This window comes from Micromys minutus, assembly GCF_963924665.1.
Source record: "Micromys minutus genome assembly, chromosome: 28".
Taxonomy (NCBI): domain Eukaryota; kingdom Metazoa; phylum Chordata; class Mammalia; order Rodentia; family Muridae; genus Micromys; species Micromys minutus.
The window spans coordinates 38,278,291-38,302,738 of NC_137963.1; the positions used below are offsets into that span (position 1 = coordinate 38,278,291).

At 50.2% G+C, this 24,448-nt stretch overlaps 1 protein-coding gene across 8 annotated transcripts in view; it reads left to right on the top strand.

The window, feature by feature from the left end:
- The window catches only part of PAX5 (paired box 5), a gene marked incomplete at both ends in the record, with an annotated part of 170,199 nt that overhangs the window by 23,672 nt on the left and 122,079 nt on the right, over positions 1–24,448 (top strand). For 6 of the 8 annotated variants that reach the window (XM_080940037.1, XM_080940039.1, XM_080940040.1 and 3 more), the window contains 2 exons: positions 3,036–3,100; positions 6,009–6,137. In XM_080940037.1, the coding sequence (XP_080796163.1) occupies positions 3,036–3,100; positions 6,009–6,137 (194 nt within the window). The remainder of the gene's footprint in view (positions 1–3,035; positions 3,101–6,008; positions 6,138–24,448) is intronic. The other 2 variants (XM_080940041.1, XM_080940043.1) reach the window with 1 other exon arrangement.

The window sequence follows — 24,448 nt, forward strand, 5'->3', positions numbered from 1 at the left end:
TGTATACATGTGTTCAACATACATGTGCTCAACATACATGTGCTCAACATACATGTGCTCAACATACATGTGCTCAACACACATGTGCTCACCACACATGTGCTCAACACACATGTGCTCACCACACATGTGTTCAACACACATGTGTTCAACACACATGTGCTCAACACACATGTGTTCAACACACATGTGCTCAACACACGTGTTCAACACACATGTGCTCAACACACATGTGCTCAACACACGTGTTCAACACACATGTGCTCAACACACATGTGCTCAACATACATGTGCCCAACATACATGTGCCCAACACACATGTGCTCAACATACATGTGCTCAACATACATGTGCTCAACATGTTTGAGGAGGTGTTTAGGCTGATTCATCAGAAAAGGCCCGAGACTTCACTCAGGTGCTCAGGACTCTGACGCTCTGTGGTTAGGCTTTGTAGCATCAATGGACAAGTCAATTCCCGAGATCAGCTGCTGATATCAAGTGCTCTGGGTGCCTAGCACCAAGCTGCCTGTACGGTCAGGCAGAGCAGAGCCGAGTTCCCAGTGAAATTAACAGGAGGCATCTGCTACTTCCGCCTTTCATGTGCAGGAGCTGGAAACCCAGGACAGCCTTGAAACAGACACTCGGATGCAATGGTTTGTCCTGTGATAAACGCAGGAGACGAAAACAGAGTGTACAGCTCAGTCCTGGTTTGTTGGTGGAAAAATGGTGTTTTGAAACCATTTCTTTTTCTTCTGAGATGGGCTCTTGATTGTTCAGGCTAGCCTCAAACTTTCAGTCTTTTGTGTCTCTGTTTCCCAAGAGCTAGGATTACAGGCATGTGACGCCAAGCCTCATAAATGACTCCTTCATACTTATGTGTTATCTGCACAGTCTATACCAGGGCTGTGGCTCAGGGCGCAAAGCGCTTGCCCTGTGAGGACAGGGGCCTGATTTTGGTTCCTTATGTCCACATTTATAAAAGCTTGGTAGAGTTCTGTGAGGTGGCTCAGCCAAGCGATGGTGCCTGCCCCCAACCCGAGGAGTTGCTTGATCTTTGGAGCCCATCTGGTGAAGGACAGGGAAGATAGACTCTCTGGGTCACTGGCCCACCCTGAGTAACAACAGGCTACTTTGAGGTTGTCTCTTGGCCTCTACACATACTTCTGTAATGTGCACAGGGACATAGAGACATATGCTCATACCCAGAAATGTAATGTAGTCTATGATGAACACAGAATACTTTAATAATGAAGTTAAACTCTACCGAGTGTCCTGTAAAAAGGAACCGTTTGAGCCTGGAACAGAACTTTCCTAGAGAAAGTTAACATTTCACGACTCACCCGTTTCCAGGGACTTTTGGTTGTCTTTGTTCTGCGTTCAAAGGTGTGCCAAGCTGGTGGTCTCCTGGAGGCCCCTCACTGATCCTGCGGGAAGCTCCCCATCAAGGGTCCCCATGCTCTGGGAGAACATCAGGATTGCCAGGCTTTGGGGAGAGAGGAGTCAGTGTAGTCTTTCTCTTTAAATACAGAGAGCCTTCCTGCAAGGTCATAAATCAGGTCTGTTCTAAAAGTGCAACAAAGATTCTGGAAAGCAAACTGGACCCTTCTGGTTCCCAGCTGCCCAGGTCCTTTCTATGAAGTTTCTTAGTTTTAATGCACTGAAGTTTTACTTTTTCAAATGTCCCGTCTGTTCCACCCGCTCTGGCATCTTCGGCAGTAGCTAGAGCATCTCTATCCTTTGTGTTTCTTGTGTAAATGACGTGGGCTCTGTGCTTTGAAGTCGGGTTGATGCACCCTCTGCTAAGGTACCCCCAAAGAAACCAGGATCCTTCAGTCTCTCAGAAGCCCAGCTAGAGTGACAGGTTATAGTTGGGCACTATCTACCAAGTTTGTCACATAGGACCAGGTGGATGAGTTTGTCCTGAACTCTGCCTTTGCATCGCCTAGTTTGACTTTACCCATTTGTTTACTGGATCTTTGTCTTTGGCCAACTTTCTGGCATTGTTTTTTCTTCGTGTCATCCTTGGACAATATGGTGAAATTCTGGAAACAGCATTAAGCACTTTGGCTAAGATCTTCCCCATTGGGTAGGTCTGAGCTGGCTTCTTGGTGAAACCAAGCCAAATGCTTTCTCCGGGCAGCACTTTGACCCTTCACTGACACACATGCTCCCCTTTGACACACATGCTCCCCTTTGACACACATGCTCCCCTTTGACACACATGCTCCCCTTTGACACACATGCTCCCCTTACATGTTGCCTGGTTCAGTTCTGCTGTCCCATTGGGTGGAGGCTGAGCTCTAGAGAGGGGAAGGAGCTCTCATAGGGCTGAAGACACATCTGAGAGACACCTAGACTAACCTAGACCGGTACCACATCATCTTCTTCAGAAAAGGAAGCACTCGGCCAGGTGTGGAGGTACATACCTGTAACCCCAGTACCTAGGAGGAGAGACAAGAGAATCAGGAGTTCAAGGACAGCCTCTGGCACATAGGGAGCTTGAGGCTAAATGAACTAAATGAGATTCCATCTCAGAAAACTATACCAAAACGAGTGTGTGCACATGTGCACGGACACACACACATACACACACACACACACACACTGATTAGAGAGGCTTTGAAGGCCAGAAATGGTGAGTCTAAGTCACCCAAAGACAGCCATGAGAACCACCCCCCCCTCAAAAATACCCTAATTACCAGCCTGGGCTCATAATCTTCCGGTTCTGCTCCTCTCCTGTGTCTCTGCTTACCTAGCTAAGGCCGCTTTCTTCTGCCCCTCTGTTTTTAGAGACAGGGGCTCAGGCATGCTGCCCTCTGCTTGGACTTGCTCTGCAGCTGGGGATAACTTTGAACTGATTTTCTTACCTCCTCCCACATACGGGGGCGATGGGTGTGCAGTGCCACATACACGTTGTTCCTTGCTGGGGATGGAAGCCAGGCAAGCCCTCTACCAAGGGAATCACACCCCAGCCTCAGGGTCTTTCTCCTTCTCAATGGTAAATAGTCATTTTTTTTTTCCCCAACTGCCTACAGGATCATCCGGACAAAAGTACAGCAGCCCCCCAACCAGCCGGTCCCGGCTTCCAGCCACAGCATAGGTAAGAATTTTTTTAAAAAATTTTTGAGAATCTAATGGGCTCCAAATATTCTAAAGAACTTTTAATCATTCTTATGGACAGATAATTCTGCATAAAACACTTCACACGCGTTCTAATGCTCCTTCTTTGTCATTCTCCAAGGGCTGAACCTGGCAAATGAATTTTATAAATACTGCTAAAAGGTTTTGAATTTTACTGATTATTATGATAAATAGCTTTCACCATGAGACAGAAAATTGAAATCTAAGCCAAAAAAAAAAAAAAAAAAAAAAAAATCCACTAATGGGGGTCTATAGAATGTCAGATAATTAAAGTAATAAATCAAGAAAGGGATACTTATTCATAACATTTTCTGCATCATTAGTCAGTAAGTAGTTTTGAATGTGTTTTTTTCTTCTTCTATAACCGGCCTTCTGCAACGCTTTGTGTGCTTGCAGTCTTGAGTGAAGATGTAGCAAAACTTCTCAAACTTTTTCCTCTCCCTTGCTCTCTCTTGCTCTCCCGTACTCTGCCAACTGTTGAGGGCTGCCTGTGGGGTTTCTGAGGTCCACAGGGAGAGTCTGAGTGACCATGACTCACTAGGACAGAGTCCCAATTCACCACACTCAGAAATATAAACTTTTGTCTCGCTTCCTCCTTTCAAAGACGAGTTGAGAATGACGTTTACAGTCAAGGCGTGTTCTTGTCGTCATTTCTCAACGTGGGACAAAGGAATTTTTGTGGGTTGCTGGGGGGAAAGTTACTCTAATGTGAGAAAGCTGGTGACTCTTCAGTAAACTTCTGCAAGTTTGGGTGCTACCCACCCTGAGAATTCCGCAGAACTGCACCCCAGATTGGTAGTATTCTTGCACATTCATCACTGCCAGTTAAATTTGTGTGTGTGTGTGTGTGCAATGTGTGTGCAATGTGTGTGCTTACTTAAGGAAGCCAGAAGAGGGCGATGGATCCCTTGGAGCAGGAGTTTCAGGCAGTTGTGAGCTATTTGACATGGGTGCTGGGAACTGAACTCAGGTCCTCTGGAAGAACAGCCATTAACCAATGAGCCTTCCCTCTGGCCCCGCTGCCCTTCTTTCTTTCAATAAAACCCTCTTCTGTCATTAGTTCTCCCTGTCAACTAGATGAGACTCTCAGTCCTGAGCATCAGTTTTCTCGTTGGTGTAAGAAGAGTCACAAAGGTGTTCCCTGAGGATTCTGGTCCTCTAAGGATGGCTCTTTGAATGAAGATAAGGCAGACATCCTCCCTGCCCCTAAGCCATTTTCACTCAGCACTGCCATTTGAAACATTTCATTCTGTACCTGTTATATAGAGCCTGCTGTAAGATCAATGCCAGACAAGATTCCCTGTTCTCAAGGGCTTCTAGTCCCATGGGGAAATGTGGGAAGGGAGTTTGGGAAAACAAAACAAAAAGCCAAAACACCATTACTACCAACAACAAAGCAAAACAAAGAAAAAAACCCCAAAAACAAAACAAACAACAACAGCAAATCCCCAACCAAAGCCCAGAAGACAGGTCCGCTTGCATAGCAGAGGGGGAGCCTCTTGGCTGGGTGGGATGGCCGGCCGGAGAGGGTTTTCTGGGTGGGCGAGGGGTGTTTGCGGCTAACATTTCGTTTGGCTCTAACTGTTCCAGGGTGGTCTTTCAATAGTATTAGGAATAATTCTACAGTAACTCAGCAGAGTGGTGTGTTTTGCCCCAGACATGTTTATTAAAACTTTATCTCACAAGTGTATAGCCTCATACAGTGTTTGAATTTTGGAGCATCGAGGGCCCTAGACCTCAGAGGTTCAGTGACTAAAGTCATAGAACTGGAACCTGGGTCCTTTGTGTAATTATAAAATAACTAAGCAGAGACACGGCCAAGCCTGGCTTCTGTGGACTGTCGTTTGAAGTGCCAAACAATCTTTTTATTTTTTTATTTTTATTTTTTTTTTGTTTTTTGCACCTCGATACAGAAGAGGTTGTGGGATTTGCATAAATCTATCTTGAGGAGCTTTTTCTGGTGAAGAGAAAGAGAAGTTAGCAATTTCTGCTTTGGAGTCTCTTAAGAAAGCTCTAAGGTCACGCTCAAATGTGAGCAGACAGGCCCTGTGCCCTCTAGGTCTGCAGAGGCAGCTGAGGCCTCTGCTCCAAGGAGCCTGACTTGCCCCCCCCCAGCCACATCCTGCTTTGCAAAGTGAAGACTCCACCTGCATTCAGCTGGTTGCCGTGGAGAGGTGTGAGAGTCGTCCGCTGGTCTTCTGGAGCGCGTAGAGAGGACTCTCATGGGTCCCCTGGGCTCTAGACTAGGAGTCACTGAAGTCCCCTCTTCTCCTGACCTCTAGAGACTTAGACCTGGCCCTCAATAAGTTACCGCCCCTGCCCTCACTTCTAGGAAGGGGAAAAATGAGAACTGAGGTGAAGTATGGCGCTGCTTAGCTAGGTCACCTCGAACCAGTTCACCTTGTGAAACCGACACTCCTCATCTCGCGAATGGCTAACATCGGTCGAGCCCGGGCTGCTGCAAGGGTCAAGCGGGGAAGCGTGGTAGCGGAGATGCATGGTCATTCTCCAGGGTTCGTCAGTGAAGAGCATACTTCTTATTCCACTTCGCTTCGTGTGTGCGTGCGTGTGTGCGTGTGTGAATACATGGAATGTAAGCAGATGGCCATAACTCCAGAGTGCATCCAGGTATCTTCCCGGCACTGTAGGTGGCACCAGCTGGTGTCCCGCCCTGTCCTCTTGCCTTCTGCACCCCTGGACTGGCCGGGATCACAGTAAACCCCTTTTTATTCCACTTGTGTTTTCACTCTGCTGGGTCAGGATGGGTGTCCTTGAGATGGCACTTTCCCTTCTGTGGCAGTTGTTCCCCAGCCCAGTGTTTCTAGCGAGCACCGTTGTGACAGGCCGGCACCCCTCTCCTTCTGCAGTGTCTACAGGCTCCGTGACGCAGGTGTCGTCGGTGAGCACCGACTCCGCAGGCTCCTCATATTCCATCAGTGGTATCCTGGGCATCACGTCCCCCAGTGCCGACACCAACAAACGCAAGAGAGACGAAGGTAAGAGATGGCTACGCATCCTGCCTGGGACGGACCCCACAGAGTGTGAGGAGCCAAAGTGCCAGCACAGTATGCTGAGGTGTGGAGGACTGGAGTTCCCAGGCCCCAGCCCACCCTCTGAGACAAGGAAGACGGACAGACAGCCATGTGGGACTCCTTACTGGCTGGCTTCCTCCCATCTTTACTCCTTGGGTGAGAAAAGCCATTATGGCCTGTGCTTTGCAGCCTTTAAGAGGATCCTGAGGACAGACATGTTGCCCCAGGGTTGCTGTGTGTAGAAGGTCTGAGCTCAGTACCAGTGGGTTTTGGAAGCAGGAGAGGTTGGGTAGGGCAGCTGTCACTTTGTCCTGCAATAAGGGACACATGTTGGGAAGAAAGGGCAGGGACTGGAAACACTCCTCTGCAGAAGGTGGAGCAATGATGTTGGGGAGGGGTAGAGGAAGATAAGTAACCATCTCGGCTCTGCCCTTGGACTTGAGGAGAAGGAGCCCCGGGGCCTCCTGGGGATTACTAGAGACAAGTTTTTCCTGTGCTTCCTGAACAACCAAAGCTAGCCGCCTCTGTAGGACACAGAGCTACAGTAACCGGGTCTCAGCGGAAGGGCCACTGGCACTGGCTGACGATAGCTAGTTTGAAGGGAGAAATAATCTGGAAGTCTTAGTCTGAAAATGTATGTGTGCATGTGTGTGTGTCTGTCTCTGTATGTGTGTGTGTATGTAAGGGTGTCTGTGTGTCTGTGAGGGTGTTTGTGTGTGTGTGTTTGTGCCTGTGTCTGTATGTGAGTGAGTGTGTGTGTGTAAGTAAGAGTGTCTCTGTGTCTGTGAGGGTGTCTGTGTGTGAATGGGTGTGTGTGTCTGTGTCTGTATGTGAGTGTGTGTAAGGGTGTCTCTGTCTCTCTCTCTCTCTCTCTCTCTCTGTGTATCTGTGTACATGTGAGTGTGTGTCTCTGTGTGTGTCTGTGTGTGAGTCTGTGTGTCTGTGTGTGACTGTGTGTGACTGTGTGTGTGAGCTATGGTCTAGAGATGGAGAGCAGAGTTACAGAATTTTAATTCAATTATCTATTTGCTGGCACAACTTTTCCTTAGCATCATGTAAGGAATGCGTGTTCTCATAGACAAGTGCCTAACTACTTAAGATCTACAACCTGAAAACTTCGTGGGCCCAGTAGTGGATTGGCCTGGGGTCTGTGTGCCCCAGGCATTAGAGCTAGGCCTGTGGCCTCACTGTGCAGTGGTAGGCCAAGTTGGCATGATTCATGGTTCTTAAGAGTGTGCCGTGCCTCCTTCCCCAGGCCCCATGCCTCGGAACAGATGTCAGAAGTCTTTAGCTCGGTGGGACGCTGTGCCAGCTGCGGGAGGCGGTGGGCCTGCTGCCTCTGTTGGTTCATAGAGTTGATGATGTCATCTTTTCTCTCCATGTCACCTGGGCTCTGGCTGTGTCCGGTCACAGCGAAGGGCTGACTTAGAAGATGCTGCCTTGCAACTGAAAAACTCAGGCAGACGTTTCTTTTTAGAGGAAGAAAAAAAAATCTAGTTTAATGTGTATTAACGGACAGATTCTGCGGGGGGAGGGCACGGTGCTCGAGAATTTTACCGATCTGACATCTTGGATCAGAAGAAGCTGTTTGACCTCTCAGCCGGGCACACAGTAGGTCAGAAAGTAGCTGTGATCTTGAGAGCTCTGTGGATCAGCTTCTTTCACTGAGCAATGGTGGCTGCTGTGGGAATATTAATTTTAAAAATATTGATTTATTTACGGGTAAAGGTGTGCAAGCGCCGTGACGTACACACACGTGGAGGTGAGCGGACATTTGCCAGAGTTGGGTTGTAATCCTAGTGCTTGGGAGACTGAGAGGAATATCGAGAGCCCAGAGTCGTCCTGCCTCAAAGATGACAAGCGGAGCTACAACGTTCAGAACGGGATGTAGGACTGGATGCTCTGCAGCCCTCCTAGTACCGACTCTTTAGGTAGAGCTTTGGACCCGAGGAAGATTTGGGGTGAAGTTTCAGTCTGTGGTAGGGAGGCTCTGTGCAGCTGACTGAGGCCCCTCAAAGCTGTCCTGCTTCAACAAGAACATGGCAGGTCTAACAGAGAAGTAGATCCTATCAGGGAGATGCGGGGTGGGGCCACTGCACAGGATTCACAGAAATCCCTACGCCAGTCCAAAAGAGAGATGGAGGGGCAGAGCCTTCTCGGGGAAGGTAACCAAGGTTCAGGGTGCTGTGACATTGACAGTTACGTAGCTTGTGGAGATGGGGAAGAACCCTGAGGCCTCATCCCCTGGCATTATCTGGATGCTTGTCGCTGGCCTGATCCTCCAGGGAGGAGTGGGGATGAACCCAGGCAGAGCCCTCAGCGGGTATGAAAAGGGGTGGCAAGCGCCGGAGCACAGCTAGTAGGTTGGATGCTGTTGAGGGTGTGGTGAAGTTGAGGTCAGGGATTTGAGCTCAGTAACCAGGGCAACGCAGAGAGAATGGCTGGGCATGGCAGGAGTCAGCGGGGACTAGGCATCACACTGTGGTTATGGGAGGGTGCTTGTCTCTAGGACAGCAAGCAGGAAGAATCTCAGCAGGAAAAGGGTGTTCAAGGGTCAAGAGGAAGACAGCTGAGCATCGTGATACATCTTCACATGGTACCCAAGGGTTCCCAGTGGGGTTCGCTGCTCAGCTCCGAGGTGCACCATCATTTCCAGCTTGAAGTTGGGTTTTGCCCTGTGGGCATTTCCTGCCCAGACCTCAGGGTTGAGGAGGTGACGATACACACACGTGTGCGCGCGCGCACACACACACACACACACACACACACAACACATGCACACAAACACACACACAACACACACACACACACACACACACACACGCACGCGCACACACACACACATACAACCTCATGCAGAGGGCAGGCTGGAGGGTCAAAACAGAGCAAAAGCCACCAGTGTCCTTAACTCCTTTGTGGAGACCAAACAGCAACATGGACAAGAGTGGCAGGTGTGTCCTCTCCTTCAAGCACTGGGTAGTGGGACTGAGCTCAAGGGCAGCTTGACTGCACGGCGGGACTGTCTCTAAAATTAAAACCAGAGCTGAGGTGGTAGCAACACCAGAACATTGGAAGTTCAAGGTCAGCCTCAGACTACATGGTAAGTTTGAGTCTGGCTTGGGCTATGGGAGCCTAATCTCCAAAGATAAGCAAAAAGAAACTTAGAAATAATTCCCTCACTCCCCCAAACCAATCCTGAGCAAACAGAGAAGAGAGGGATGGAGCTGGAGTAGCCCGGGAGCTGAAGCACTTGCCAGGTAAACATGCAGACATGGCTTCGGACCCCTGTACCGTAAAGAGCTGCAAGGACCAGTGTGAGCCTGTGAGCCTGCTCTGGGGAGTCCACACACACACACACACAAGCAAATGGAATTAATCTTAACGTATTTTCCTGTCTGAACATGACCACTTCAACATATAATCGTCTTAAGATGGGGCGGGCTGCGCCTTTTGTTTTCTGAACTGGGTTGTTGAGACAGGTGTGCATTTTACGTGTACGGCCCACCTCAGCCTGGATGCCGAACCTCTGACAGCTCAAGCCCAATGTTGTCAAACCTCTCAGAAGAAGGAAGTTTTGTGAGTAGAAAGGCTATTTTGTGGGGTTTTTTTTTTTTTTTTTTTTTGCTTCTCATTTTAAAGTTATTAATTGTCCTACTGCTGTTTATGCGTGCCGTGTGTGCCGTGTGTCAGGGCTTGTGGGTGTCACGGAGTGCACGTGGGTTTGAAGGACAACTTCGTGTAGCTGGTTTTAGCTGGTTTTACCTTTTCTTCTCTGTGGGTTCTTGGTTGAACTTACATCATCAAACTTGGGCCGCAAGCACTCTCGCCCCCTGAGTTGCCTCACTAGCTGTTTTGTGTTTTTAAAACTTCAAATAAATTGGAGAAAGAAAAGAAGTTTGAAAATGTAGACGAATGTGGTTGGTGGGTTGGGTCTGCAATCTCAGTGCATGGGGGCATGACGCAGGAGGATGGACGTCTGTGAGTCCGAGGGCATCCTGGGTTGTAGAGTTCAAGGCCAGCTTAAGATGCACAGTAAAATGGTTCAAAACAAGAAGAGAACCTATAGTTCTCAGTTGCACTAACCATATATCCAGTGATTACTCGTCCTAGTAGACTAATGGCTACTGTACTGAACAACACCCAGCATATAATAGATGCTCAATAAACGCTTACTGGCAGAATGGTTTACTCATGTTCCTTTAGAGACCTCCTAATTAATGAGGAGAGCAAATGGGGCCTCTGGCCTTTGCACTCACAAGGCCTCTGTTTATCAGGTTGGAACCTCCACAGAAAGCCCTACTTGAGTGAAGAGTCCCAGGTCTAGAACAACTTAGCCCCAAAGTTAGACGAACCGTTGAGTGGCATCTGAAGGCAGAGCCCGGGTGGCTAAAGAGAACTGTGGAGAGCAGGTGATGGCTAGTGCTAGACTGGACCAAAGATAGGAATAGCATCTTGGAAGGTAGTGAGCTCCCCGTCACTAGAGGTATGAGCAGGGCTTGGACAAAGGTAGGGCACAGGAATCAGAGCAGGTATCTGTTCTGGTCACTGTGACCTTGGAGGCTGTGACAGTTGAGGCAGTTGGTGCGTCTGTGACATGGGGTTTGAAGCAGTCTTCTTATTCATTTTGCCCTTTGCCACCTTGCCTGGCTCTGAATCTGCCCTTCACGGGATGGAACTGGGACCCTCACCCCTTGTTCACAGACATACCTTGGTTTCTCGGGGAAGGCCTGGACCGTCAGGTTGGAGGTGAACCTTGTGGAAAGGCAGCTTGGTCCCCTGGTTTCACCTGTGACTTTCTCTGGAGAAAGCGGTGGCAGTGGTCCTGGGACCCTGCTGAACCTAAGATTCTGTGCCTGAGGCGGGGGCCTCTGTCTCCAGAAAGTCCAAGGGAGCTGCTGGCAGGCCAGACTTGGGAGGATCAGGCAGTGCTGTGAATGGCAGCCATCGGTGAAAGAAAGGGCAGCCCCTTTGCTGCTTCCTGGGCACTTTGATCTCCAGCGAGGCCTTCTCTTGCCTTCTTCTGCTTGTCTCAAGGGCTCCCATTCATATCCCCCGACCTTCCTTCCCCACCTCCTCTGAGTTTGAAAGGCCTTCAGCATAGGAGGTCAGTGGAGTGAGAATCCTTTCACCAGCTCAGAAGGCCAAAGGATCCAGGACCCATGTTGATGGGTTGAAGCTCCTGATGAGGCAGCCAGGGTATGCAAACAGGCTGCTGCCTTTTTAGGAAGGTCACAGAGTGAAAGCCAGGACTTTGAGGTGCCGGGTCTGTTAAAACAATGCCAAATTCAGTGAGACCTCTAGTGAAGTTGTGGCAGTTGACTGAGCTCCTCTCAGGACTGTTCCTGTTGTTCCTGTTGCTAGGGTGTCTTTGTATTCCTGGTGGTACCTTTTCTCTGGGAGTACCTCTCATGCTATGTTCTCCTGGTTCGGTGTATTTTCTATCAGTTACCCACTGGCACACTTTCTTTTCTTTCGGTTTATTTTTCACTCCTTCTTACCAACCCTGACTCCTGTCATCTAGTCAGAGGTTGGTTCAGCCCCGCTTAGCAAACCCCTAGAGGATTGTGGTGTGAAGAGTTGGGAGGACTAGGCTCAGAATTCACTCTAGCCATAGGGTCTGGTCTTTCTGTCTTTCTGGGACATAGTTCCTGCACTCTGAGCAGAGGATGAACATCGTCAGAAAACGGTCAAATTTTCAAGAAGAGACAGGACTATTTTGTCAGGAGTTAGTGGCAGCCTTTGTTTATAGATTTTGCCCCAAGGTTTCACAGGTTTCTGCTCTCCAGGGAGTCCTGCCACCCAGAGATGCCGAGGCTTCAACGGGTTCTACGGTAGGGCAGGAATGGTCTGAGGACTTCCTGTAGTGAGACCTAGAGCCAGTAATCCGGTCTCTGAACTTGTATTTTGTCATTTGAGAAGGACAGGTGGCAAGAGCCTGGGAACAGCCATGGTTAAGGGAAGTGGCTCCTGAGTGGTTTAAGTAAAGGCTTTATAAATGGCCACTGGAGGCTTGAGGATGTGGGGACAGTTCAAGCTGAAACACACAGGTCTGCCTGCCACGATTTCCTGTTTATGACAGGGCTGGGGTGGGGCTGGGTGGTACTGAAGGAGTGGGAGGACAAGCTGGGGAGGTGGACGGACGGCTAGGCTGAGCAACAGTGCCCCCAGGTGTTGGTTGTAAAACCGGGGGCCACCCCAGGTCCTTTTTCCTTTCAGGACTCCTCCAGTCCCTTCAGTTTCCCACTTTGGTGGGAGATTGAGCGTGGTCTGAGTTTTCCATGGAGAGAGGTGCAAGGTGCACAGCAGATGCTGTCCTTGGGGTAGAGGACAATCAGAGTGCCTGGGGCTGGAGGGATGGGTGTCTTACTTCAGTTTATGTCATGGAGAACAGCTAGGAGGGTATGGCACATGCCACCCCCCCCAGGTCCTCATGCAGACAAGAAATGAGGCTGGAAGTAGTTCAAGTAGGTCAGATGGTAAACTCCAGAAAACCCTTGGCGTTTGTTCTCTGTGGTCCTCACTGTTAAGAGCCACTGTGACCTTATCCATAAAGTACCCTACTGTGGCATGAGTTCCCTCCCCCATCCCCCTTAGCTGGTGTCCAGGAGGACTTCACCTTCCAGCCGTGGCTCCTCCCTACCCCTCCTCTTCCCAGAGCTTCCAGGCCACTTGTGTTCTCTGCTATCATGTGGCACTTACCCTCCCCCTGGCATGGGATGCCCAAGAAGTTGCTTAGCCAGCCTGTCTGGGTCATCCGTAGTCAGCTTGTGTTCTTGTGTGGATGATACCGACTGGAGTGCTGGCTGGCCATCTGACCTTCACGAGTCACTGAGCCCATGGATGCTTCCGGGATCAGCATGGAGCCCTGGAAAGCAAGAGAGTTTGCCTGTAGAGAGGTATCCATTCTCACAGCAGCTTTTAGTGGGCAGGTCTTCATTTGCTGCTCCTCATTGTTTGGAGCTGGGTGGCAGTGGCTGGCTGGAGGTCAAATTTCATCTGAGAGTGAAGTCAGATCTGGGTTTCGGGGTGATTGCTCTCAGCTGATGCTAGCACCTGAATTGTGCTAGTTTCTAAGCCCCAAGATTCTAATGCTTCTTGAACCTGAGCCCAGACCCTAGAGAAAGTTCTGTCTAGCCGAAGACGCCCAGAAGAGTGAGGCTGAGGTCTTTTATGCTATACTGTGCAGAGCGCGAAGCTCTGGCATGGCCCAAGGACATTGTGGGCCCACAGAGATGCTAAGGACGTATGTGTAGTTCCCAGTCTGGTTGCCTCTTCTTTTCCATCCAGTCTGAGCCCTCTTCACTTTAGCTGAAAACCAGGCAGCCAGCAAGGGGCTCTTGGGCAAAGAGCCCAGGTGGTCTCTTGTGGGGCTTCATGGGCCTGTCCCTCAGACATGGGCCTGTCCCATGGGTGGGAGACCAGGTTTCAGTTCCTTTCAGTTCTGGTCCCCGAGTTTCACTTTGATTCAGTCAAAGAGAGACTTGGTGGGAGCCAGTGGTGCTGGCCCTCCCACCTCCCTGTTTACAAGCCTGCATAGCCCAAGTCTCCCATATGCCTCTAGACCCTTGTTCCCCTTCCCTGCATGTTCAGGAAAGCCTTTAAACTTGAAAAATTATTGAGGAATAATTAACTTACTGGGATAATTAAAGTGTGTAAAATTAAGTTATTGACTTGTTGAAAAGATAATAATAAACCGCACATATGATTTTGAGATGAGAGCTGTTTTCTAGACTGAGTGTCTAGCAGGAGTGGCCCTGTCTTACCCACACAAGCTTCAGTGTCTGGTTTGACAGAAGGCAGCTAGAGTCAGTTGTACAGATGCCTCTGCGCTGTCATGATGCTGTGCGTATCCGAGGCTCTGGAAAGCTTCACGGTGTGCTTGAGTGAAAGCCAATTACACTGTGGCATTGTGGGAACACGGTTCCAACTTCAAAGATCCCCCTGAAGGTCTTGGAAACCCCCTGAGTCATCGGCCTACACGCGGGGGGGGGGGGTTCTGCACTGGCTGTTTCTACTCACCTCTCACAAGACAGGGAGAACACACCTGCGGTTGTAGTTAAAACAGTGGTTTTGGCCTGTGTCTCCCATCCTCAACTGGGGGGTTGTGGCCGGACACGCCAGGCTTTGGTGACCCTCTCACACAGTGGGTGTGCACTTTCTGGCTCTTCTCTCAGGTTTTGCTTCCACGGAGAGGCTCGAACACTGAGCTCTTTGTATGCCCAGCAGCGTGTCTGTAGGGTTTAAAATCTGACTTCCCTGCAGCTTGCTTTCCTTCAGTGCTCTCTCAGAGCAGGGAGTCCGCCATTCTCCTCACACAGTTCTGCACAAGCTTGCAGGCCCTGCCCCTGCCCTAGGCACACACACACACACACACACGTGTGTGTGTGTGTGTGTGTGTGTGTGTGTGTGTATTGTGAAAGAAAACCCAGCCATGATATTGATTGGGAATGAAATATGAGGAGGTAGGAAAGCGCCTCTGGTATTTCTGTTACTAGGAAAAACAGCAGATTTGAATGTGTTCTGTTCTGATTTCATAGGGACTTCTAGAGCACTAGGGGAGAGTGACTCACACTCATGTGCTTGTGTGTATGTATAACTTCCCTCTAACTCTCTAGGTTTACTTTCACTGGCAGACATATCATTTGCTGGAGAGAGGGCATGTCCTGAGACAGGCTGAGATGCTCCAGGGAAATGAGATGATCCAGGGAAAGATGTGTAAAGAGAACTTACCAAAGAGAGGATGGTGTGAGAGATACTGCTTATTGTGAGAACAATTGAGCTGTGAGCCTACAGAAGGTGTGGCCACTGGGGAAAGGATTGAAAGTGAGGAGGGGTTAGAACTTCCCAGCACCCACCACCAGGTGGCACCATTGACCCAGGACAGCTTAGTTGCTGTCTAGGGTACCAGGGCAGTGGGTACAGGCCATTTGTGCATTGATATGCTTGTTCCTGAGCTGGGGTGGCCATTTATTTGAGTCTCACTTCTCTGCCAGAAAGAAAGCTGACCTTTATTGTTGGGATTAATTCCAATTTTTTTTAACCTTGTAGCCAGATATCTTGACAAAACCTTTCTAGGAATTCTTGGGTCTACCCTGAGCCTTTACTTGATGTGTGATCTTGGGCAAGTCATCGCTTTCTGAGGCGAGTTTCCCTCATGCTAAAACAACTCATTGGATCTTAAGGGTCCACATTCGGTGGCTACAGGTGACACTGGTGCTGGAGTCTCATTCTGACTCTTTCTGTTAGCCGTGTGACAGTGGGCAGCTCCCTTCTCACACATTTCAGCAAATCTTTTCCTGGTATTGAATAAAATGCATGATTGGAAAATGCTTCGGAGTGTGTGTGTCCCCTGTCTGTCCCTGAAGACTGTTAGCTGCCCTCTCTCCATAGGTTTGTATCTCTGCTTGTGAATACACACACACACACACACACACACACACACACACACACACACACACATACACACACACACAGAGGGCTTTGGTCTTTGTCTTTAACACACTGTGCCTCTCTGTCTTAACTATTTCTTTGACCTCCGTGTTTCTTTCCACCTCCGCTGCTACTGCCCCGGCCTGACATTTCCTTCTTTCCTTTTGGATTATTGCTACTGTCTCCTCCCTGCTCTCTTGCCTCAGTTTCTCCAAAGGGTCACACCGCGTGCCTGGTGTCTCCTCTGCAATCCTCTTCTGACCCGAGGCTCACAGCAGGGTTTGAACACTTCACATCTATGCAGCGACCTCAGAAGCCCTCGGACCTCCTTAGAGTTGGCTGCCTCGTGAGACTCTGGGCCCCTTCACTGTCTTTCTGTGACCAGTTCTGTCAACCCAAGGTTCCTTCAGCACCACCTGCCCCTTTACTGCTGACATCACACAGGTGGTCAGAGTCACCCGTCACTACTCCCATGACTTTGGGAGTCACATGCAAGAACCTCAGTTTCCCCACAGGGAAACAAAGGTGCCAGTTGTGCCTGCTGCTGAGCCATTGGGGTGGACTGGAGTGTGTGAGGAGCTGAGGAAACCCCTGAGGCCTTTCATTATGGTGTTGTGTCCCTTCCCTGCCCCACCACAGTCCAAGGTGACATTCCAAGAACTCAGGGTCCAGCTTGACTGTCACTTCCACAAAAAGGATCCCCTGCCTGTCTGTCCCTTCTAGCCCTGCTAATAGGAATAAAACATCTGTCACTTGTTCATCCCCTTTGAGCCCCAAAGACGGTGAGCTCCATGCGGGCAAGAAAGCATATTGGCAGCAGTCACCATGTCCCCTTTGTGACCCCCTCAGGGCCCAGTTCGTGGAAGCAAATATGTCCTGTATGTCTGAGAAGGCATGGGCTTGGCTGGCTAGTAAGGGTGGTCTGTGGAGTGGAATCCAGAGACGCCACACTCCTGCCCAACCCAAAGCCCCCAGCATGGCTGCCAAGCTCCATAGAAGGGAACTATGAAGACCATTCTACAAGACACAGAGCGTCCTAAGGCACATGTGCACACATGCATGTGTGTGCCTAAGATCCTTCCCTTGCCTGATGCCTGAGCATGTGCTCCTAGTGTGCGTGGACTGAGGCCCTGACCAGGAACTGCAAGAAGGAGCCATACAATCACAAGCCTTGGCGAGTTTTGATTGACATGCGCTTAAATGATGAAAGCAGTTAATACAGCCAGTTCACCAAGCGGGCACTCTCATCAGAGTCAGAGAGTTCAAGGAAGTTGTCCAAGGTCACACAGCTCAGCCCAGACTTTGGCAGTGTAACACTGGGGCTGGCTCCAGTATACCCTTACCTGCCACTCTGGTCTGCCTCTCAGGGACACAGTATGTACCAGTGTAGGGCCAAGTGTCCCCATGGGCATATTCTCAGCTCTCTCTGGGATGGGCCTTCAAGGCCACTTTTGCCTTCAGTTCTGCTCTGAGGCTGGACTTGGATGGACACAGCTCTGGTTTGTTTCTCCTGAGGTCTCCATTCCTGAACTTCTCCAGCAACTCGGTGCTCTGCACACTTCCCTTCCATTCCAGCTACTCAGCTTCAGCCCTGCCCAGCCTCTAAGCTGCTGGCTGTGTGTGCTGTCATAGCTCAAGGTCTTCCTTGACCCCTGGTTTCTTTTTTTGTTGAAAGGGGGCTCTTCATGTCTATCTTGGTAACTAAAAATGTTACTTATAATATTTGCTTTGAACTGGCCAGAGGAAATGATTAGTATTATTATTTTTCTAATATCAGAGCAGAGAGGTTTTACTCTGAACCTAAGAGTCCTCAACAAAAACTCGAGGAGGCATTTCTACTTTTTCCTGTCCTTTTGCCCCACCCACTACCTTTTTTCTCTCAAGGTCTCAGTATATAGATAGCCATGCTGGCCTCTGACTCACGGTGACCGTCCAGCCTCAAGAATTAAGACCGCAGGCATAAGCCACCATATCTGGCTTTCTCTTTTGTTTAGAAGTGGCATATCAGCTTGACAAAGTTATTCCGAGTAGCTTCAGAAGGATAGAAGAACCAGTCAGAATTTATTGACTGACTGAGACATGGTCTGGTGTCACACATGCTGGTCCTGGCTTTGCTTCGTAGCCCAGGGTGACCTTAAACTTCTGATTTTCCTACCAGGTTTCTCTGGGTTTCAGGTGTGTCATACCCAATTTATGTATTGTGTCAGGATCTTTCCTAGTGCTCGGTGCATGCTAGACAAGCACTCTGCCCACTGAGCCACACCTCCAGCCTCCAACCAGAATCTAGACAGGCGTCGTTTTAGCCCCATGCTTTATAAATTGTGTGCTGTGCCTGAGGGGGCTTTTCTAGGCTGGATGTTCACACACGGGTGGAGAAACCCGGTTTCTTGTTTGGTGTCAGCGCTGATCAGCTGTGGTCCTACCCCATCTGGGCCCAGGATGGGATGCAGGAATCCTGGCCAGTCTTGTAGCTCCTGGTCCCTGTTCTCTCTCCTCCATGCCCCCTCCTTCTACCATCTTCTCTCTTCGCTTCCCTTTTCTTTGAGACACAGAGACTATCCAGCTCCTCTGAATGGTACTTTTGTTCAGTGAACATCTCTCCTCTGCAAAGGACGACTGGTCAGGTTTGTATCTTTTAAATGCTGGACATTTGATCAGTTAAGAACTCTCGTAGCGCTCTCTCAACAGACAACCTTAGGGAGGCAGACAGGGCTGTGTGTGTGTGTGTGTGAGAGAGAGAGATAGATAGATAGATAGAGAGAGAGAGAGAGAGAGAGAGAGAGAGAGAGAGAGCTGGAAACATGCAAACAGCATGAGGCCTAAGGCTTCATCCCTCCAGCAAACGGCTCTTTCCTGGACCTCCTTTCCATTTTGTCCTTGTGGCTCAGAATTTTCCAGATGGACTTCCTCTTGGCTCCCTCAGTAGAAAGAGGGCTAAGAGCGGTAAAGCCCAAGCCCGAGTTGTCCTTGCTCGAGGCTCTGAGAGAGAGAGGGGAGCACTGATGGGCCTCAGTCTCCCTTTGCTTTTTCCTCCCACCTTTTCTTCTTTGGGCATTCGAGTGTGGCATGCTTATGGCCTGTGTGTGTGTGGGGGCACATGCATGTGAGTGTGCAGGTGCCCACACCCATGCACACTTACTCGGAGGCTGTAGAAGGATGTAAGAAGTCTTTCTCTATTGCTCCCCGGGTTATTCCCTTGAGCCTGGTCTTTTGCCAAACTGGAGGCCCACCATCTTGCTGAGACTTGTATGCCACTGAGCCCTCTGGTCCACATGTCTCTGCTACCTGATGCTAACATGACACACACACACACACACACACACACACACACACACAGCCATGTTCCACTAAAAAGTGATGGGCATTCAGAATCAAAACCGTGGCCTTGAAGGACAAGCAATCTTACCCACTGAGCTGTCCCCATAGCTTCTGTTTACCCCCCACCCCCTTTGGAGACAAAGTCTCATCATGTAGCTGAGTTTGGCCTTGAACTCCTAATCCTCCTGCCTCAACTTCTCACGTGCTGAGGTTTTCCTTCAGAGTCCTGACAAATTTGTCGAGCCCCAGAACGCAGCACGGTGCTCTGGGAAGGGTGGTGCTCTACGCAGGTAGAGAGCATTCAAGTTTGTCTGAGTTTCTGCTTTTGTGACCTTGCCCAAGGGTGAGTGTTGGCATCTACGCACTGGGAGCAAACATCGGAGCAAGGCTCTTCCCCGCTTTGTGCTCCAGTCTCTCTCAGAGAGGGCAGAGGCACTCAATTACGGTGGGCCTCACCTACAATTAATTCTAGTAGGAGAGGGTGGAGGCAGGCATACCACCAATTCCAGGCCTACGGAACCCCAACAATGATAAGAAAAAATAGTGTCTCGTGGCTGAGTATGGCTGTGGCCCCTTTCATCCCCAGAACCACACAAAACGGCCAGGTCACACCTATAATCCCAGCTCTCGGAGAGTGAAGGTAGGAAAATCAGAAGTTTCAGGTCATTCTCCGTTACATATCCAGGCCAGGCTGGGATACAAAAGACTTTGTTTCAAAGCAAGCAAGCCAGCAAACAGAATCTGCTTCAGAAGGTTGTGAGGCTCAGGCCATACTTTGCAGGACTCGGCTCTGCGTGGGTACCAGGCGACTGTCTGCCCCTTTTCTCCAGCACACTCAGACTTGAAGATTCCAAGCATCCATGGTCTCCTGAGGCTTGGCGAGTGAGGAAAACCAGGCGGGAGCGGCGAGTAAGAGTTTATTAAAGGTCACGCCAGAAGTTGCATCCCAAGACTCAACCGAATCACCCTAGGTCCCTCCTCCCAGAAGTAGGAGTTATTCCAGGGCATTGCCAGGCGGGGCCTGAGGGTCGCTGGCCCCGGAAGGCTCGGCCTCGCCGCCGCTCGCAGGGTGGAAGGAGGAATCAAACCCACCGCGGCAGCACCGTGCGCCCTCGGGAAGGGGCGGCCCGCCACCGCGACCCGCGCCGGGCTTCCACCGAACATTTGCAATTTAATTGACATTTGACGGCAGGAAGCCAATCAGTATAAGTCAATTGACGTTCGGAGATAAAACTAATCGGCGATCGGCCGCCGCTCCCGCCGGCGCCGCTGCGGCTGGGCCTCGGGGCGCAGCGTGGCGGCCGCTGCGCCGCGGGCTGGCCCCGGCAGGTAACGGCGCTGGCGCGTGTCTCGGCCCGCGAGGGGGCAGCCCGCGGCCCGCTGATTGCCGCGCAGCCCACAGTGGCCGGGAGAAGCCCCGTAATGAATGACTTTATTTGCCGGGGCCCTGCTGAGAACAATTGAGTTTGTTATGGTAACAACGGATGCCAGCTTTTCCGTCGCCCCGGGGGGGCGCGGGCGCGGGCGCGCTGGCAGCAGGAGCTGGGCAGCCGAGCAGATGATGCGCGAGCCGAGCAGAGGGGCGCCGGAGCGGGGGCCGGGGACAGAGCAAGTGCTACAGCCGAGCCTGGCTCAACAGAACAGCTGCCGGCCGCCTTGGATAAGGGACACACAGTGCCGAGCGGGAAGGGACTCCATTGGCTTTGCTTGTGTGCTGGACCAGCCAGTGTTCGTGGCTGTATCTGGGCCGGTCCCCTGGCCCTGAGCCTGGAAGTGAGTTCCAGTCACTTAAAAGAAATATTTTAACCGATTAATTAATTTTGCAAAAGGGATAAAAGACATTCCTTCCTCAATACTGTGGCTTGGGGAGTTGGGGGACAAGATTGCAGAACCAGTGTGCTCTGTGCGAGGACATGGGCTTGCGCCCCTCCCCCCCCCCGCGCGAGGTCCCCTGTCTTCACCTCTGTGCTTTCTGAAGTGACACCTGTCACAAGCCTTCCTTGCCCCCACAGAGAAGGGTGTCTTCCAGCTCTTTCAGCCACCTGCTGCCTCCTCTATCAGACCATGAGTTCTGAGCGCAGAGGGTTAGAGGTGCACCCCAGAAGCCTTGGGGGCTTGGGCATGGAGCTGTGAGCTAGTCGGCTTCTTTCTTCTTGGTAATCTTATTTCTCTCTGGTTCTAGACACCAGGGTGTCTCCTCACCTCCCTTTCACAGACGTACAGGCTGACCCACAGAGCCGCTGAGAAAGCTGGCCAGTGCTCCTCCGGAAGGGGTCCGGCCTGAGAACGCAGCACAGGCTTGCTGTGTGAACGCATTCTATTCTCTTTTCAGTCTCGGTTTCATTATCTAAAGGAATGAGGGAGTCGGAACTGACTCTCAGAGCCAGTTGAATGGGAGACATCAGCAGGGAAGTTGGGGCTACGATCAGGTCTCTGTTTCTACCTCAGAGCCCTCGGGTGTTGCAGTACGACCACTAGAGATCAATCACCCCCCTTCCTCGGCTTTCTGAGGCCGGCAGTGGGATGGACTCACTCGCAATGTGAAAGGTGTTGCTCGCAGCAGCTCTCGGAAGTTTTGCAGATGGGAACCAGGAGTTAGTGTAAGGCCACAAAGGCGGTAAACTGAGGGCTAAATGCAAGCCGGATCAGTTGGCATAGAGAACACACAGCTCCTTGGCCCCTCCCTGCTCTTATACCCTGCCTTAGCTCCACCCCTTTCGCTTTTGTAACCCCCCAAACTCCTGGTCCACGTTTGCAAGACAGCAGGTAAACTGTCGTTTCCAGCCATTGTTTCTGTTTTAGACATGGGTCTTATGGAAGCCCATATTGCCTTGAACTTGAATTCACCATGTGGCCAAGTCTAGCATCCTCCTGCCTCTGCCCTCTCAGCTGAGATCACAGGCATGTGTCATCATGCTCTGTTATTCGGTGTCATCTCCCCCTCTGGCTGTGCCCTCTGTAGCTGGCTGTGGGTAGCTGAGAGAAAGCTCCAGCGAGAAGGGCCAGCTGAGGCAGAACCCAGGCTCTTCCAGCAGGAGCTTTGAATTTGAGAAATCTTTTTTTTTTTTTTTTTTTAATTTAGATCTCGTGTAGTTGAGGATGATCTTGAACTCCCAGGTCTTCTGCCTCTACCTTCTGAGTGCTGGGATCAAACGAGCTTTGAAATGGTTTTTTGAAAAGCGGAGCAGAGGATCCACCCTTGCCTTTTGGAAGCAAGCTTCCATTATTCCTTACCCGGCTGTTGAGTCGGAGCTGTTTTTGGTACCTGTTTTCTGGCCTTAAAACATTTTCTTTTGTATCCCTGAGATAGCCCTTTCTCAGAGAGATAGATTAAGACAATAGTCCCCAGTAGAGGAGAGCTCTCAACCGCAAGTTTAGAAAGAACTGGGAAACGGTTCCTGCTAACCAACTTCACCTCCTCCAGGCACTGGATACAATGTATCGCCTCTTTTGCTGCCCTAAAATTAAATTCAGGTGAAAGAGAACCAACAACACACAATCACCCTAAAAAGTAACGTAGTGGCTCAGCTGTAATAAAAAAGGGAATTCGGATAAATAAAATGATAACGGAACCCCATTAGTCATCGCTGGTGACTGCACTAGGAGACACTTGCTTTCTGTGGACCCAGCACAAGCCAGCAGCTACAGACGCACATGGTTGTGGGGTTGGCAATATCAATGTCTGTGGCAGGGCTGCCATCAGTAAACTGGTTTTCTGAAATTGTGAACATGTCCTGATAAAACCACAGTCAGTGCAAGGCGCCGTCTTTTCTCTATTTATATAATGGTTGTATTCTTGGAAGTCAATAGATGTTAAAACAGCAAGGTTTTGTGGATCTGAGTAAAACCGAGTCAGGCTCTTGGCCCAGATTTTTATACACAGTTTCTAGCAACCCGACTGCTTTAGAATGACATTATTATGAGACATGTAGACTAGAACAGCCGCTAGCGTGATGCACAGCTGAGGGTGACCTTGATCTTCCTACTCTCCTCTTAGTTCTGGGATTGCAAGATTGTGCCCTGGAGCCTGGCCACACAGGACAATCTTCCCTGAACTTTGGGATGTTTTGTGACGTTTCTTATTCCTGACATTCACTGTCTTAACATCTCCTCCCAGACCACTGGTCCTCGGACCTCCCAAACCTTTCCTCTCATTACTCTAAGGGCCACTGGAACAGGGCCGAAGAGACAGCTGTCACTAAAGTATCTGCCCCGGAAGCACAAAGACTTGAACTCACATCCTCAGCACCCACATGAGAGAAGCTATACGAAGCCTGTCATCTCAGTGTGACGGAGGTAGAGACAGGAGGATCCCTGGGCTCTGCTGGCCAGTAAGTCTGGCTGAATTTGTGAGCTCCAGGTTCAGTGAGAAATTGTCTCACACAGTAAGGCGGAGAGGAATAGAAACAGCTAACAGCTTCCTCTGACCTCCAAGTGTGAGCATATCCGCATAAATACCAGACACCAGACAGAAGTACACACTAAGGCTCATTGCAACAAAAGGTCTCTCTAGGATATTTTTTATGGGAAAGTCTGTAAGTTTGTTTTTTTTTTTTTTTGAAACAGGCTTTGGCAGTTGGGGATGTGGCTTAGTTGGTAGATCAAGTGTGTGCTTAGCAAACAGAAGCATTTAGTCCAATCCCTGAAGCCACATAACCGGGATGTGATGGCAAAACCTGGAATCTCAGCACTTGTGGGTCAGAAGTTCAAGGTCATCCTTGGCTACATAAGACTGTGTCTCCCCCACCCAACTCCACAAACACAAGAAAACTATGGTGTGCAAGGTCTGTACTGTGGCAACAAATAGCATGTTACTTGAGTTGAGTCTGGGCTGTGAAAACGGCTGGACTTCCCGGAGATCAGTCAGTGAGCAGAGCCCCATTCACCTCTATTCTCTGGGATCCCCTCAGCCTCTGCTCACACCTCCAAATGTAAACCTGGCTGCAATACCACCTCCTTCAAGAAGCCTTCCCTGATTCCAGAGCCCCACAAGTGCTTGAACCAGAGGACTCAGTCTAGTCTCCGTGTATCTTGTCTCTTTGTTTCTTTTGTTTGTTTGTTTGTTTAGAGACGGGGTCTCATGTGGCCCAAGCTAGTCTTGAACTTAGCAGATAGCCCAGGAGGATGGCCTTGAAGTCTTGGTACTCCTAAGGGCTAACACGAGCTACCACACCCAGCTTTCTAATTTGAATTAATTGAAGTAATTAATTACTTTTAGAGACAAGGTGTCACTTAGTAGCCCAGGCTCACCTTAACTGTCCTTCCTCCTCCATCATCCCTCAGAGCAGGGGACTGCAAGCGCAGGGCACCAAGCTTGCCTTCTCCCTGTTACTGGCCATTAGTTTTCTTTTTCCTGTTCTCACTGAGTGACCCCAGCTCGCTGTGCTGCCTTGTTGGGGGTCTGCCTGTTGTGCTCACTGACCCCGGTGCACAGATGAGGTTAGAGCGAGGTGAGGGAAGGTCACACAGTCAGAGCTTACACCCAGATGCTAGTAGACCTTTGTCACGTCACCATTTCCAAGGCTAAA